Source organism: Condylura cristata, unplaced genomic scaffold, assembly GCF_000260355.1.
Source record: "Condylura cristata isolate star-nosed mole 26May11 unplaced genomic scaffold, ConCri1.0 scaffold00008, whole genome shotgun sequence".
NCBI classification, from domain to species: Eukaryota; Metazoa; Chordata; class Mammalia; order Eulipotyphla; family Talpidae; genus Condylura; species Condylura cristata.
In genome coordinates, this window is record NW_004567109.1 from 10,552,605 (window position 1) to 10,569,974 (window position 17,370).

General features: G+C 50.2%; 1 protein-coding gene across 1 annotated transcript; it reads right to left on the reverse strand.

Annotated features, from left to right (window-relative positions):
* Positions 1-2,697: 2,697 nt before the first annotated feature.
* ID3 (inhibitor of DNA binding 3, dominant negative helix-loop-helix protein) lies at positions 2,698-4,306 on the reverse strand. Its single transcript, XM_004678601.2, has 3 exons — positions 3,937-4,306; positions 3,741-3,823; positions 2,698-3,202 (listed from the first exon to the last, which is right to left on the reverse strand). The coding sequence occupies exons 1-2, from the start codon at positions 4,234-4,236 to the stop codon at positions 3,764-3,766; spliced, it is 360 nt and encodes a 119-aa protein (XP_004678658.1). The 5' UTR covers positions 4,237-4,306; the 3' UTR covers positions 2,698-3,202; positions 3,741-3,763.
* Positions 4,307-17,370: the final 13,064 nt, after the last annotated feature.

The window sequence follows — 17,370 nt, forward strand, 5'->3', positions numbered from 1 at the left end:
CGTGGGCCGAGGCCCCGCCCGGCCCGGAGAAGTCGCGGGTGAGTGGGGGCTTTCTCCGTGGAGGCCCCGGGGGCCCGGCCGAGGACACCCCTAACCTGGATGCCGCTCTGCGGGAAAGAGACAGCGCCAGGAGGCTTTTAGGGGGGTCGCTTGGGGGAATCGAGAATGGGGACCACGAGACGTGATGAGTCCGAGAAGACAGATAGTTGAGGGTTGCCCGGCGGACCCGCAGCTGGGGAGAGCTGCCAGTGGCCTCCTGGAGAGGGCCCCATCTCTGCTGTCACGGGCACGGGTTTGAATCCCGGCTTTGTTACTTAGGAGCCTTGTGACCAGCGACTAGTTACTTCGCCTGTGTTAGTGCGGTTTTTAATTTGCCAAGTAAAACCCCCTCGAAATACCCGCATTTCCGAGGGGCTGGCAGAGTGAACGCGGCACCCGGCTCACAGTAAGAAGCGTTAGTGCATAGTGTCTTTAATGCAGACCACAAACCCACAAGGGAAGGACCATCATTCCTCTTTCACAAAACGAGGGGGCTCTGGGGTGACCTTCAGTCTTTCTTCAAGTTAGCATCCACTAGGGACCAAATATGTGCCGGGGGTAAGGGTGGGGAGGGAAAGGGGCCGATCTGGAGGAGAGGTGAGGACATGGATTTTGAGGGGGGGGAGGGGGAGGACTGGATTTACTTTTCCTTGCTGTGTGACCTGGATCAGGTTTTTCAGCCTCTCTGAATCTGTGCCCTCTGTGAAGCGGGCTGAACCGATACCCACTGTCCTGGGGCGTGGTGAGGGTTAGAAAAGAAATAAGACAAAATAGACCCTAGCACCTGGTAGGCACTGGGTAGGTGATTATGACAGAAGACACTCTATCTCGTTGTGAGTTTTCAGACCCAGGGCCAATTGCTTTCACTCTCTAATGACTAGTGAATTGGCGTGCTGGTTTCAGCTTTTGTCCCAGCCACCTGAACAGCTCGGTCTCAGCGGACCTGACAGGCAATTTCCTTGGAATTAGCTTAATAATACCTTGTAGGTGTGTGATGCATTTCAAAGAACTTTCCCACCATTATCTTCCGTCCAGGGAGGCTGCCGTACAGAACCACCAGCAGCTGGGTAGGGGAGCGAGAGGCTTGGAGAGATGAAGTGGTTTGCTCAAGGTCACAAGCAGATGAGGTATTCGGCTCTTTCCTTCCAGGGTCCCAGGGAGCAGGAAGCAGCATGCTGCGGCAGAAAGGGTACACGACTTTGAGTTAAGTGCCAGGCCCTACTGTGATTAATGGTGCGGTGTGGGGCCAGCTGCCTCTGAACTGTGTTCTCCAGCTCTGCTCTTCTACAGATGTGAAAACTGAGGTTCAAGGAACAGGGCTAGGGTTGTTTTGCAGAGTTGTGCCCAGTCTGATCATCGTGGGCCAGCACAGCCTGGGTCTTGTACTTACCTTGGTTGAGGCGAGAGTTCTCCCTCGGAGACTGAGGGCTTCTCAAGGGACTGGAGGCTTGCTGCTATGCTGCAAAACTCGTGTGTGTTTTTCTAATGAGAGTTCATACTTTCCACTGGGGAGACCAGGAGGCAGGTTAAGTGACCACTAGAAGGACAGTGAGTGACAAAGACAAGACAACATGTCCCTGTTCACCCTGAAAACTCACTAGGGTTGAGGCATGAAGGTGGTGATGGGACCTGTTTGTTGTGAAATATTAAAGTAATTTATGCCAGGGGCCAACACACAGATGAGATCATATCATAAACAGGAATCTAGTGAGTCCAGGCCAGTGGCAGAGCCCACCTGGGAGCTGCCAGGTGGGGGCTCAGGGGAGGTCTGGACTGGGAGTTTTGTCCTCTGTCCCACTCTCAGGTCTGGCCCCATGGAATGACCAGTTTCAAGCACTGCTTCTGCCAGTACAATCAACTCTGTACTAAGGTAAAAATCCCATCTGTGCCTCTCAAGGGAGAACCAGATGGGAACGTGGTTCAGACCCACTGAGGCTCCATTACTCCATCTCTCCTTAGAGTCTCTAGAGGAGTCTCTATGCGAAGGAAATAACTGAAGATGAGGCTGTGGGACCCACCCTCCCCCGGCCCCCGCACCCAACCAGAGAGGCATGTCCAGAGTCCCTCATAGTAGAGGGACCGGGGGCAACAAACACCAAAATGCTACTGCGCAGCGTTGCTGGGGATGAAGGGCAAGACCCCTTTCCTACTTTTTTCTAAGTCTGGAAGCCTAAGAAAGCCAAACTAGAGAGCATGAGAAGGGAAATGGAACCAGGCCAGTGGCGTCTGTTCATGTTTAAACTGGGTCTATCAACCACCTCCTCAGTCTGGGCACCAAGTGAGCGTCCACTCTTTTCACCTCCCCTGCTGGATAAGATCTCACAAAAAGTAACATTTAACAGACAGGAGCCATCTGCCAGTGTAGCCAAACGCTGTCAAGGAATAGAACTGGACTCCAGACAGATTGCTGTCCAAACCCCCCACCTTGTTGGGTAAACTTGTGCCAGCCAGTCCCCTGGAGATGCCAGGATCTCCCTACACCCAACCTCCCCTGTGTGGGGCTCCCATCTTGAGCCCTTTCCACTCCTCCCCTCCACCCACCTCTTAGCTGTGCATTTTTCCATCTCCCTTTGAGAGGAATAGCACTTTTGTTTTCCCCACGCTTCAAGGACATCTATTAATCCTTGCAAGAGCGCTTAAAAAATCAAGTTATATATGCACGTGTTTAAAAACTGTTTATTATGCAAAATGTTAACTTTTATAAAAAGTTTAATATACATCGCATGGTTACAGAAAGTCACCTTCCTGCAAAAAAGGTACAAAAGCTATATACTCTATTATAGAGTTCATAATCAGGGCAAATGAGCCTCTCTCCAAGGTGACCAGAAGACCAGCTCTACCGCTGCCTTGGCAGAGTTTGGAGAACAGCAACACCTCCCCCACACCTCCACACTCTCAAAAAGACAGTCTTTAAAATTGGGGGGTGGGAGGGTGGGAGTGTATGGGGACTGGATGACGTCGCTCAGCTGGTGCCCAGAGCTAGCTCGGGTTCTTCCGGCCACCCAAGTTCACAGTCCTTTGCTCCCGGGCGCCAGGTCCAGCCGTGAGGCAGGGGTTTGGGGAAGTCAAGTGGGCAGGGCGAGGTTGGGGCCCATCCATGCCCTCGGGCTTCCGGCCGTAGAGTCCCGGGGTCCCAGGCGGAACGGGCGCCAGCACCTGCGTTCTGGGTGGGGGAGGAAAGAAGACCAGGGAGCAGTCAGTTTCCGCCGAGCGCGCCGAGGCGGGGGCCGTCCGCAGACTGGCCGGCGCCAGGGAGGAAACTTGGTCTCTACCTCCAGCTGATAACTCCGCGCCCCACGCTGCCCCCACCCAGTTGGCGCCAAAAGACCACAGGGAGAGTTTACACCACCTCTCCCTCTTGGAAACGACACGGGGGCCGGGGTGGGGTGGGGGCTAACACTGAGGAAAACACGGGCCCCTTTATGACTCCAAACTGTCTTATTTAGTGGGTCCTGCGCCTGCTTTCTCGGCCACCGAGGTCGGGGCAGGAGCAACGTGCATTCAAGGTTAAGACGCACCCTAGATGGGAATAGGTCTCGCCATTTGTTTGGGGGGACCAAGTGGGCAAGTCGCTTAACCCCCTCCTCAGGCCTCGGTTTCTCTAAACCCGGGAGGTGGGGGTGGGGCGGTCATCCCCTAGGAGGCCTGCCAACTCCAGGATCTGCCTTTAAGCCCCGCCCCCCGAAGGCGGGGATACTCACCTGGAAGCGCCAGGACCGCCAGGTCAGTGGCAAAAACTCCTTTTGTCGTTAGAAATCACAAGTTCCGGGGCGAGCTCGGCTGTCTGAGGGGGAAAAAAGGGGGCGGAGAGTTATGCATGGCACTTGGGAGTTCTAGGGATGCAGCTAGCATCCCTGTTCTGGAGTTCAGCACCGCCCGAATCCCTTGCACGCCCACCTGAATGGGAAGATGCGGGCAGTCCGGGGGTCCTGGGGCCGGCTCCGCCAGGACCACCTGCAGGTCGAGAATGTAGTCGATGACGCGTTGCAGGATTTCCACCTGGCTAAGCTGAGTGCCTCGCGGAACTCCGGGCACCAGTTCCCGCAGACGCGAATAGCAGTGGTTCATGTCGTCGAGAAGGCTCAGCGGCTCCTCAGCTGCGGGGCCCTTGCCGCGGCCGCGCGCGATAGCCAGGCTGCGTTCGGACAGGCAGCACACCGCCTCGTAGCAGCCACGCACTGGGCTCAGCGCCTTCATGCTGAGGAATGAGACTGGAGATGCGGAGAGGAAAAAGAAGAGCAAAGATCCCCTAGGACAGCTAGCAATGCGCGCACGCTCGCGGCGGCCGGCTTTTATAGAGCACGCGTCGAGGGCACGCCCCTTTATGCAAAACGCTCCGCCTCGGCCCCGCCCCCGCCGGCCCTGGGCGTTCACAGCCTGGTTAAATTGCAAACAGGCTTCCTTCTGCTGGTCTGACGCCGAATACCACGGAGCCGCGGATTCAAAGAATGAGGAAGCGCTGATACTGGGGAGAGGCGGAGAGAGGCGGGCCTCGTTGCCAGCAAGGATTTAAAAAATCACTTAAAACCATTAACTTTAAGAATTTGCCTTTTCCTGGCAGCGCCCCAGATCTTTAAGCTCCCCTGCCCCCTGCCAGTCCACCCACAGCCCAACACTAGTTAGAACCCACAGCTCCTCCGAGGTCATAAATCCCTGAACAGCAAAGAAGCTTTTTTTTTTTTCAGCGAAAGATTTTTCAAGGGAAACTTGTAAGGAATTAGTGCCGCCTTGTTCCCCAATTTGCTGTTCGTCTGACCTCCAGACTCACTGGCGTCAGGAATTATCTTGTGACCAGAGGGGAAAAAAATTAATTGCGGTGAAGCTGAGGTTACAATGAAGAAAACAGATTTGGGCTAGGCGCTGAGATTGCAGGAGGAGGAGGGGAAGGGGGTTTGAGCAAAGAACACTATTTATTTGAGCAACGGGGGGAAAAAAGAAGAAAGCAGCCTACATTTGTGCCTTTTGCACGGGCAAGGAAAAGAGCTCCCATCCATCGGCCCCTTGCACTCCAGAAGGAGCTAAATAGATGTCCAATTGTGTTTTGGAAGTGAGTTTGATGAAATTTCGGACAGGGCTTTATCTTGGGGGATGGCTAGGGGGCAGAAGGATGATCTCTACATAACCCGTTTTCAGAAAATCCCAGAGAGTCAGCGAGTCTCTTAACTCTTGCTTGCCCCTTCCCTTCACTCTGCTCACCTTATGCAGAAAACAATAGCTGGTAATTTAATCTCTCTATTGTCTGTCCCCTTCTGCTATGGAAGGGCAGGCCACCTGGACTTGATTATTCTTAGCCTTGCTGAAATAGCTCCAGCTCTATCTGAGAGCCCAGGAAAGGGACCAGAAGACAGGCAAGCTAAGCCCTTGGAGCAGGACATGGCAGCATGTATTCTTTGCTTGTCTTTTTGTCACTTCCCAGGACTTTGGAGAATTTGCAGCCCCAAAGTGCTGGGTTCTGTCTTGGAACCACATATAGGACCTCCCCGCCATTGGTTGTTGGTAAATATTTTTGCAATCACTTCACATAAAACAGTGGCTCCTGCTTTCAAGAATCTCACAATTTGGGGAGACAAGATTAACACAGGAAACAATTAAGAGTCCAGTAGTATGTGGCACTGATTAACAAGACAATGGGAGCTCAGAGCTAGAAGAGTTTCAAAATAGTCCTAGAAAGGACATTGGATTGGGAATTAGGAGTCCTAGATTTAAGATCCCAGCTCTGCCAGTAAACTCCTTATGCGATCTGGAACAAACCCAGGTACCCAGATCTTAGCTGTTTGTGAATAAAATGGGGAGTGGTGCTAAGTGATTACTTGAAATCCATTCCAACTCCAGAAATCTAGGACTTTAGGAAATTTGAACGGGCAGATGTCGGATGGTCAAGGATGCAGAGGGGATATATATAAAATATGTCAAATATCAAACCATGAGCAATGGCAAAGCCAGGCCCGAAACCTCATTCTTTGCTATCATACCATAGGAGTTCATGTCCTAAGAAAGAATATCTTCTTTAAGGAGGAAGAAAATAACCTGGATAAGTCAGTCTATATATATACCACAGACATCAACTGAGGGGTGTGCCAGCTGTTTGCTCGTGGAAGGGAAAATGGTGGCTGTGCAGGCTCCTGAAGAGTCGAATAGAAAACCCTTTCCTTTTCTCTCTTGCAGACTCCTGTGGTTTGGGCAAAATGACCAAGCCCGGGAGGTTCTAGAAAAATCATGGCCTTCAGAGCCAGACAGATTTATGTTCAAATCCCCAACTTTTCTTTTTCCAACAATGTGAACTTTTAGTAAGTCAATTCTCTTTGCCTCAATTTCCCAAATTATAAAATGGAGCTAATTAGATCCATCATTCAACAAATCATTATTAAATGCCTCTTTTCTGCAAAGCACTTGGCATGATCTCTATCAGATCTTAGTTTCCTTGATGCCTAGGGACCCAGCATGGGGCCAACTGGGTGACTGGTGCTGTCCACAGGTCCAGGTAGCTTGTGCTCTCACTCTTCCCCTCCTCCATCACTGCTTCTGGTGCCTCAGGCCTCTACAGCTGTTTGTGAAGCACCTTCACATTTATTATTTCCCAAGATGCTTTCAAGCTGAAATGCCCATGGGCGGTGTGACATAAGGCAAGAGAGAGCTATATCAAGATTAGCAAGTAATTCTGTCCTGGTCGTGCGAATACTTCACAGTGTTGCCTTGGAAGGATTTCCTTCCTTCCCTGGCCTCCTTTTCTGTAAAATTGAGGGAGTGGGATGCAAATGATGTCTTAGATTGGTCCTCTCTCCAATCTAAGATTCGAATTTGGAAAGACACAGGTTTGGGCTGGGAACACACTGAATAAAGTTTGAACCCGAGAGACTTCTTTTTCCCCACAGCGGACTCGCTGACTAGCTCAGGCCTTCTGCAACTTGTTTAGCTGTGGCGGGGGCCTCAGCCTCTTATTCCAAATGCCTCTGAACTTTCTGTTCCCAGTTCTGCTCCTTTTACCAGCTTTTTCCCCCCTCTTGCATTTTTTATTTTTATGAAAGGATGTCATTAAGGCTTTTGTCTGCGCTGTTTTTGTTTCAGAACTTTTCTCACAATCCTATTTTTTGTTGAGGAATCCGCTCCTTTGCCCAGCTGTGGGTCCCGGTCCCACAGCTGTGTTGATCTAAGACTCAGCCCCAGACAGCCTGGCGCCAGGGTGGGACGTCATGCGTTCACACAGGGATGCGTGTCCCAGGCAACCTTTCCTCGGGCAGTCACCGGCCGGCGACTGCCGCCCCCACCAATGAGCGGCCGACACCCGAGAAAGGGGCGGGGCTGCAACGCCCGACCCGCGAGCGCCTTGTGAATTGCAGATGCAGAGAACTCGATAACGTCCCTTGAATTGGGGCCCGTTAAAGTCCCCCCCCCTTTTAGTTCTGTCTTTCTTTCTTTCATTTGTTCGCTTTCTTTCCACCTTCTTCCTTTATCTTTATAGTATGTAGCTTTTCTTCGTCTTCTTCCTTTTTTTAACTATCTCCTCCCAGTGTCAGGAATCATTTTGTAAGCATTTCCAGGAACTGAATCTTCCTTTGCCAAAATAAAAAAACATACCAAAAAAATTTTTTTCTGTGTTGTGCTCTCTGATTTTTTGAAGAGTTGGCAGAACTATTAAGTTAAATTGTTTTGTCTTTACATTTTTCTAAGTGGTGGGGGGTCCCTGAGCTGTTGATTTCAAAGCCCAAGTAATGATGATGAGAAATGCAGATGTGTTTTTGCCTAAACGAGCTTCTTTCTGTCTGTATATCTGTCTACCTATTTTTCCCAGTTATGTTGTAAAGTGGGGATCAAGAGAACCTCAGAAATTTGTCCCCAGTTACTTTGGATGTCAGCTATGACCTGTCACCCAGACTTCCCCTTCACTTGGCTTTCTGTCCACTCTGCCCCTAACTCTCAGTATTAGCATTAGGGTGCTCCGCTGTCTCAGAATATCCTCAGATGTGGCACTTCTTAATACTTCCCTGCTAGCCCCAAAAGTGCCTGTAAAGGTGTGCAGGGGACTTCCTAAACATGCACATAAAACATACCCTCTACCCTCAACCCAGCTAGACCTCAAAATGATACAAAGAAAGCACAGGGAGTTTAGAATCAAGACCAGCCTCAAATCCTTGTACAGATTCTCCACCCTCCCTCTACCTCAGTTGCTCGTCTGTAAAATGGGGAAAAAATAATATCTACTTGCCTCACAACTGGAAGGCTCAAAGGGGGCATGGAGTGGATGGAGAGAGCTGTGGGAACCAATTAGTTATTTTTATGTGCTGTGATGTGATGTAACCCCTGGTGAGGGGCTATGTAGGTAGTGCCAGGTGAGTTTAACGACTCCTGCTGAGACTGTTCTCAGGATTGGAGGTAATACTGAGTAGGGGAGTGTGGGGGGCCATCTGGAGCTGGGGCACCAGTTCTGAGAGGGGTGGAGTTCTAGGGACCTCCAAGAGGGGCTACTCTATAGTTTATAGTTTAGAAGTTCTTGGCACCGCCATCATCATCATATTCATCTTTCTCTCTTTATTAACTGTTTGCCAAGTACTGTTTGACTTTTTTTTTTTAAGTTTTATTTACTTATGCATATAAGAACTGGGGTACAGGCCAGAGGTGTGGAGATGTGTGTAAGAGGATTCACCAGAGACTGAGGGGGGAGCAGAACAGGTGTACTGACTGAAATACATGGTGGGGGGAGCAGCAGGTAAGACAGAAGTCTGCTGTGCCATGTAGGTCAGCTCCCTGGCCCGGCCTGGACTGCTGCAGCGGCTGCAGACAGCTTCATAGTGCTGTGGTTTAATCCCTTGTGCCAACAGGGAGGCCCCTGTTTGCCTTCATACATATTATCTCATTGACCCATATGGGCAAGGAGACTGAAGCTCAGAGAGGTTAATATGCTCACCCCAGGTTACATAGCGAGTAAGAGGCAGATCCAAAACTTGCACCAAGTCTAGCTATCTCAAAGTTCGTGTCATTCTGTACCTGTTTCTCCTTCTGTCCCTTCAAAAGACCTCTGAGGTAAGTTGTTTGAACTTGAGAGAGGTTTTATCCTTGTGGTTAGAGAAAAGTAAAGGGGGGTATGCTAGGTAGGAAGACAGACACTAAGGATAGGGATATTAGGAAAAACATTGTTTTCTAGGCACGAAGACAGAGAGCACTGGAACCTTCTTGGAAATTTGCAGCTTCCCTCAGCCCTCTCCCCCCAAAAGCCTTCCTGTCCATGCTTTAAGGGGTGTCTATTCCTAAACAAAGTGTAGAATAACTGCTCTCATTTTTCAATGGTGAGCTTTGGGGTTGACTTTTCTCCCCAACTCTTCCAACCAAAGCCAGCCCAGCTTGGGCTGAGTGTACCACCCGTCGGTTGGGTTGACTAACTCCTTACTTCAGCAGGTAGGCTGACACCCTAGGATATCCAGGAGCTGGCTTGGCATTTGAAGTGGAGAAGTAAGCCTACAGTGAAGCAGAAAGAAAGGCTATTTTCTGAAAACCTACCCTGTATTGGGTGATTAGTATAATCTGCTCTGGAGTCTTTTCGGGTAGGAAAAGTCTATTATGACAAAAATCCGTAAGTTCAAAGATATTTGTTCAACCAGGTAGGAGGAAAAAAATCAAGATTTGAACCCAGACTTGAGTTCAAATTGAAACTCACAAGGACAGAGACAGACATTCAAACCATATGCAGTGCAGACACAGGCCTAGTTCCCTCACTTTAGCTTCTCTAGCAAGTGAGGACAGTGAAGGACAACTTCATTCTTTGTTAAGGGCAAAGTGTGGAACTAATAGACTTTGAGCGCATCGGTAGATTATGTGGGAGTCTAATCTGGACTAAAAACAACAAAAAAATATATTGCAAAGGTTTGACTCTTTCCAAAGCCCTGGCCTCCGTAGGGCTCACCTGCTTTGTAGTCCAATCACATTTATCTCCCTGGTCTCAGTATTTCTCACAGTGTCTGGCGCAGAAGGGGGCACTTAACACAAATGTACAGAGTTAAGTTGCACCCTTATAAAGACTTTTGGGAGACCACGTAAGCAGAGGTTTTAATTCTCTGACTCTCAGGCACAATGTTCTCTGCTGCAGATGGTCGGTTTGGGCTCCCATTAACAGGGTGCAGGGAGACTTGTTGAAAGAATATGCAGACCAGAACAAGAAAAGATGAAGTTAAAAAAAAAAAAAAGGCCTCAAAAAGCAATGCTCACCAAAAAAAAAAAAAGGCCTCAAAAAGCAATGCTCACCCTGCCCAGATATTGTCTGGCATTGGCCTGTGTCCCAGCAGCAGTTCAAAGGCCAGGCTAGGTAGGGAGGTTGGGAGGGAGGGATCCGGCCTGGGGACAGAGCTAACCCTGCCAGAGAGGAAAGGGCTCCTCCACCCCTACTAGGCCCAGAGCTCTGCCATGAGCTGGAAAGGCAGGGGTGCCAGAAAGCAGAGGCAGCTGCTTGCAGTTCTGAGGGAGCCTCCTGCCGGCCAAAGCACCAGAATATAATCAGTACACTGGCCCAGCCATCAGCAGGCTTATGAAGGATAATTGCCCCACTACAAGCCAGGCATCTTACATATATTACCTCTTTCATACTCATTAAGCTGGGGGAGGTGAGAGGACTTGTCCAAGGTCACAAGGCTGTTGGGAGGCCACCTGAATTTGTGCTCTTAAACAGGAGCCAGGTGACAACTGGAGGGAGAAAGGAAGCAAAGGTTGGAGAAGGGAAAGTCTAAAGGAGAAATTGGGAACAGGAAGGAAATTCACATTTGAGAGCTACTTTGTTCAGCCCTGTGCACCAGAGGCGGCTGCCGCGTTTCTGTGTAAGTGGGTTCTGCTCAGAAAGTGCATCTTCCTCCCCCATAGGGGCTGTTCCCCCACCTCTGGATGTGGGACCCTCCGGACCCCTGATGGGAGTGTGTGTCTGAGTGTTGCAAGCTACTTAGGTGTTCCGGAGCGCTGGTGGCCCCGTTCAGGACATGGCCTTCTCTGGGGTGAGGCTGTCCCTGTGTGCTCGCTTCAGTATGTGTCCGTCTTCCCCAATCTCCGGGCCAGGTGCACAACAGCAGATCGGAGCAGAGGGGACAATGGGTTTGTGCGCCAGGGTGGCCTTTCCTCCACCCCCTCACCCCGCATCCCTCCCTGCCTGCACCCCCGCCTTGGCTGGCCCCACTCCCGCCCTACACGACCTTTCCAGGTCCTCCCCGACCGTGCCCCGGCGCCCCCCGCCCTGGCCCTACTCGACCCTCCAGCCCTCCCCTCCCGCGCCCCGCGCGCCCCAGCAGCCCCCCACCCCCGGAGGCCCCAGGCACGCAGCTGCGGGACACACAATCGCAGGCGCCCCCTCCCCGCCCCCGGCGCAGCCCCTCGCCCAACAAAAGCCGCTTTCTTTCCCCACAACAGATTAAAGACCAGGAGGGGGTGAAAAATAGCTTCTCCAGCCCTGGCGGGGGAGGGGCGCGGGAAAAGCTGGGGCTTTGGGGACTCTTTGATGGCGAGTGTGTGGGAAACCCAGAGGAATGTGGCTGCTTGGACCGCTGAGGCAGGGCAGGAGCCGGGAGGAGGGTCCGTCCCCTGGGACCCCTGCGGCCCCGTGGATCCAGGCGCCACCCGCGCCCCAACCCGGCGCCGCCCGCGCCCCTGCGTCCTGAGCCTCCGCTCTCTGCGCTCTGTGGCTCAAGCTGCCGCCTCCGGCGCCTGCTCTTCTGTACCGCCACAGTCATTTCCCCCAAATTCTAATTCCTCTGCCTTCCTCCTACCACCCCTTCTAATTTTCCTTCTCCAGAGGCCCTGTTTCCTCCACCACCACCTTTCTTCCTCATTTCTGTTCTCTTCGTCTCTCGCAGTGTCTTGATCTTGACCTAAACATCCATCCTTTATCTTCTCTTTGTCTGCAACAAGCTCTCTATTGCCTCTGCCTCCCTGTCTCTATTTCTGGTGGCTTCTTCTCTGTGCCTCGGACTGTGGCCCCAGGCCGAGCTCCCCTGGCTGGGCTCGCCCGGTGCTGGACTTAGCCGGGTCTTTGTGCCCCTTCCTCTTACGGGTGGGTGTGGCAGGGCTGCGGTGGGGCCTCTGGGAGGTGGGCAGTTTGTTGAGATGCGCTTCTCCCCCGCACACATCCAACGCAGCCGGTAGCTGTGAGGAGGGCTTGGGGCGCTCAGGAGACTTGGAGAGGCCTGCCTGCCAGACCAGAGTCTGGTAGGAGTAGGGGTTCTTGCAGGCCTCAGGGTTCACAATTATTTTTGGCTCAGATTGATTCAGTCTCTAAAAGGAATTCCTGGCCCAGGACCGGATGGTGGCCTTGGGACCCTGATGGGAAATGGGTTGGGTCTCCCGGCTCCTCCTCTCTAGTCCTTGGGACAGGGTTGGGGGGGAGGGAGGGTCTGAAACAACACAAAAGGTTTCCAGGTGGCTGGGGGCTGGGACCTTCCCAGTGAAGACAGTGAGATAGGGGAGGAAGCTCTGCCTGAGATCCTGGAGAACCTGCCTTTGCACCGGGCTCTAAAGCTTGCAGCAGCCCTGAGCAAATCCTGTCTCCGCCTTGGCATTTGTTTCCCTACCTGTAAAATGAGATTTTGTTTAGATCAGAGGTCCTCAACCTTTTATTGCAGCCACAGATAACAAGATCTGATTTATTCCAAATGCATTGCTTATATTAATTAATCTGTTCTCTCATATTATGAAAGACAAGCATTCAGTCAGAGCTTCTGATTAGCATGATTCATTTTCATGCAGAATTGTTCACATTCCAGCCAAAGACACCCCAGGGAGACCACCAAGCCCTCGGTGCTCTTAGAAAACTGTGCAGTAAAAGCCATGAAAGATGAAGGGCTCTGGAGTCACACGACTTGGGTTTGAATCCTGAATCTGCTGGTGTCCAGCTGTGTGACCTTGGGAAGGTCACACCCTCCTTCTGTTTCCTTATCTGTGAAAAGGAGCCGTTCTTAATATCTACTCCACAGGGTTAGGCTGAGCTTTATGGCATTACATCAGGTGACAGATATGCAAATGCAAGGAATAGGTGCTCAATACCTAGGAACTGAGGGTGCCTGCCCTCTGCACCAATGCGGCCCATTAGAACAACGTGCAGTGAAACTGGGGGCTGCACGTGCAACATAGGGTTTTCTGGAAGCCGTGTTTTCCAAAAGTAGGAACAGCTAACATTAATTTCAAGAATGTCTTTTACCTGACTCAAAATAACCCAGCGTTGTTCACCTGAACATGTATTTCATACAAAAACTTAATTTTACATTCTTTTTGTACTAAGTTATCAAAACCTGGGGTGCATTTTATAATCAGTACATCTCATTTTGGACCAGTTACATTTTAAGTGCTCAGTAGCTGATAGGAATCCTGGCTACTGGCTGGACAACACTGTTAGGTCTCCTGGTGGCCCAGACATTAGCCTCAGCGCTCTCCCTACTCTGGCCTGAGTTCAGGGAACTGGCCTCATGGGGTGCAGCAGACTTCTTTTGTCTTGACAGCTCCTCAGTGTATTTCAGTCAGTCTGCCTGTTTTGTTCCCCACTCTGTCTCTGGGGCATCTGCTCATCTCCCTTCCCCCACCCTCCCTAATCCCTGTACCTCTGCCTACACCCCAGTTCTTCTACATTAAAAAAAAGAAGTCAACTTTCTAATTTTAGAGATGTGGAAACAGGCTTTGTGAGGAAAGGACACCTGAGCTCCTTGAAGGCAGGTGGAATTTTCATTCATGAAGAACATTCATGAACTATTCAGCAATCAGGTTGAGGAGAATCTAGAGGGGGGGTGTACTAGCCATGGCTGGGTAAGTAAGTGGAGGTGGGTGTGCCTTGAATGCCAGACTGAGGATGAAGATCGAGGATATCAATACCTCAGAGTGATGGCCTTTTAGGTCATCTTTCTTTTTAGAGAGAGAGGCAGTGGTACTGTGGGTGTTGTAAACACTGCTGTGGAGAGCTATTAGTACAAGCTTTTACTTACTGAGTCCCTGTGCCTGGCCCCATGCTAAGCACTTTGTTAATCATCCCATTTAATACTCTCCAAACCTTTGTAAATTGCTGATAGGGATGGAAAAACAGTTTGAGGCAGTTTTTTTTTTTAAAGTTCAATATCAAGCATATACTCAGTAGTTCTCTCCTAGGCATCTGCTCAAGAGAAGACTTGTACAGAGATAGCCATAGAAGCATTTTTCATTATAAGCCCAAAGTAGAATCAACCCAACTGTCCACTGGATGATGAATCAGGAAACAGAATGGGGTATATTCGCACACAGTAGAATAAATATTAGTCACACGTGAAAAAGAAACAAACTATACATATATATAATGCCTGGGCTCAAAAATATTATGATACAAGGCCTCCCTGGCAGTATGAGAGATTAAAAGCACAGCACTCTGAAGCAATCCACAGTCACCACAGCAAGAGTTTGATCTCCAGCCAGGTGTGACCTACATGGTGTGGCAGACCTCTCCTGACCTGACTGCTGCTCCCTCAGCAGTGGATTTCAGTAGATCTGCCTGTTCTGCTCCCCACTCTGTTTCTGTTGAATCCTTTCTCACACACACACACACTCCTGCACCTCTGGCCTGTACCCCAGTTCTTTTATGCATAAATAAATAAATCTTTAAAAAGTGTATTATGCTACATGAAAGGGAAATATAAAAGGACTATATCTTGGATGATGCCATTTATGTGAAATTCCCAGGAAAGGTAAATCTATCATGACAGGAAGTAGATTAGTGGTTGCCTAAAGCTGGGAGGAAGGAGGAGGGTGAGTGCTGGTGGTTGCAGGGTTGTTTGGAGAATGGGGCTATGATAAAAAATATTCTAAAATTAATGTGGTGAATATGTTTTAAAAATTTGAATTGTATATACTTTCAAAGGGGGTAAATTTTAGTGTAGGTCAATTAAACTTCAATAAAACTCTTTTAAAAATTACTCCCAACAACTTTTGTGATACTCTTGTTATTCTGTTTCACAATTTTGGAGAAACTTGAGGAAGGCAAATTGTTTCTTAGCTATGAAGTGAACACGTAAGTTTTTTTTTTGTTTGTTTGTTTTTGAGAGATTTATTTATTTATGCATACAGAACTGGGGCACAGGTCAGAGGCAGTGAGAGGATTCACCAGAGTCAGAGTAGGGAGCAGAACAGGCTGACCGATAAGAGTACCCTGCTGAGGGGAGCCATGGGCGTGCCAGGAGAGGTCTTCACACCATACGGATCACCCCCAGGGCTGGGATCGAACTCATGCTGAAGTGGCCTCAGCCTCTTAGTGCTGTGCTTTAACCCACTGTGCCACCAGGGAGGGCCCGAACATGTAGGTTTTAAACCTGCAAAGTCGTGGCTTCCTTCAGGAACTGGAGGCACTGCCTCCCATATTTCTAGGACATTGGACTTGAAAGTTTGGTGCCAAACAAGTTTTCAAGCTGCAGCTGTTTCTTAGATGACAAGGGTGAGAGGGAGGTGGCAGAGGCTGGGGGTGGATTGGGGACATTGGGAGAACCTCTTTCGTGAGAAAGCTCCACAGCAGCTGGGCCAGGATCATCCGCGGCAACCCCTCAGCTTTGACACCCCTCCCAGCCCTATCTTCCTCCCAGGGGAGAAAGGAACTTGGCTCCAAAGCTGAGGCCAGAGCATGAGCCAGAGTCCTGACCTGACCCCCACCTTGGAATCTACTGGGTGTGGGGACCCGAGGGTGAGAGGCTGGCCCCGAACCAAGCTAGCAAACCCAAACTCACTGACAGCTCCCCCAAGCCCTGTTGCCTTATCATCACCATAGGACAGACAGGTGAGTTGAATATACTGGCTTCTGGAATCTTGAAAGCCTGGTTCAAACCCCTATCTTCACAATCTCCAGTGCCCTCGAGCAATTTGCTAATCTCCAAACCTCAGCTTCCTAGGGTATGGAGACAATTGTGCTCCCCTCAGAAGGTGCTTGTAAGGACTTGGGGGGCCAGAGGTTAAATTCACTTCCTTTTAGACCATCTACATTATATATCTTAAGTTATTATGACTTTAAAATTCCCCCACTCAAGAAAACCACTTTAGATAGTGAAAATACTACACAAGACTGAACCCTCATGAACACTGACTGGGTGCCATGTCGTGGGCTCTGCATTAACTAACACACCAACCTTCACAATCGTCATGAGGTTGCTATTGCTATTACCCCCATTTTCTAGATGTGTAAACTGAGGCTCAGGGAAGTTAGTATGTGGTGCAAGGTTACCCAGAGTGAGTGGATGGGGCAAGTGATTAACTCTGGGGGCTTATTTTGTTTTTAGTCATCCAGAATGGAATAGACTAGAATTCAAGAAGACCCCAGTCTAGTTTATTCAAGTCTTGTGTGTGAGAGTAAGAAAAAGCAACAACTAGTCAAGATGATGGAGTCCTCCCTGGTGGCCTAGGGTTTAAGTCTCAGCACTGTCTCCTATGTTTGAGCCTGGCCAGGGAGTTGACCCACCTGCAGACCTTGCCTGCCATGCCCGCTGATCCCCTCAGCAGTGTATTTCAGTGGCTCCACCTGTTCTCCTCTCCACTCTGTCTCTGATGAATCCTCTCACCCCAAGCACCTCTGGCTTATACCCCAGTTCTTGTATGCATAAATAAAATAAAAAATAAATCTTTGGAAAAAACCCAGTAACCTGGTGCGAAACCCAAAAGGCATGAAGAAGTGTGAGGGGAAAGTCTCCTCACCCCAGCCCACCAGCCTCCTCATGGTCAGGCAATATTGCTAGCATTTTCAGAGGGAAAGAAAGAACTGATACCTTTTGAAATTACAACGGACGTGCTTGATTTGTTCTGAAGCCATGCAGCATAAGCCTACCTTACCTCGGGTGGTTTCTTCAGGTCGGCTCTGCCTGACTTCCTGTACCCTGAGATGCACCACTGCTCTCGCCAGGTGAAGCTTGGTCCCTTAGGGAAATAGCAGTCCTGCCTCCTGCCTTGCCCTGAAGCACCCTCCAGTGCAGCTAAGCTCCTGACCATGTTCCCGCCCACCCCTAGGCCCACCCGGTTCTTCACCCCCAGCATCTGCAGCACCTATAAAATCTCCTCCTCTCATCTCCCCATGGCCATGGAGAGAAGGTGGGTCCTGAGATCACACCTGGGTGGCATCAGGCCAAATCTAACCCATGAGAATTTTTCTTTTGACCTGCCCAGTGATTTCAAAATTGGAAACCTCACCTGAGCATCTGATTTTCAAGCTTCACTTGAACTGTTGGCTGAGCCAGCCACACTGCACCTGTGTTCCGATGTGATGAAGTCAGCTGGGCTGAGAGCCCCTGTAGATACAGGGTATGCTCTTGGTTCCCACTGCTGCCCTCTGGTTAGTGTGGTGATCAGATTAGTGCCCCTCAAAATGATGCCTGGAGC

Excerpts from the sequence above, each read along its gene's own strand:
- ID3 (XM_004678601.2), bottom strand. The coding sequence starts at position 4,236 with ATGAAGGCGCTGAGCCCAGTGCGTGGCTGCTACGAGGCGGTGTGCTGC. Across the intron at positions 3,824-3,936 it reads GCCCGCATCTTCCCATTCAG|ACAGCCGAGCTCGCCCCGGA; the intron begins GTGGGCGTGCAA and ends TTTCCCCCTCAG.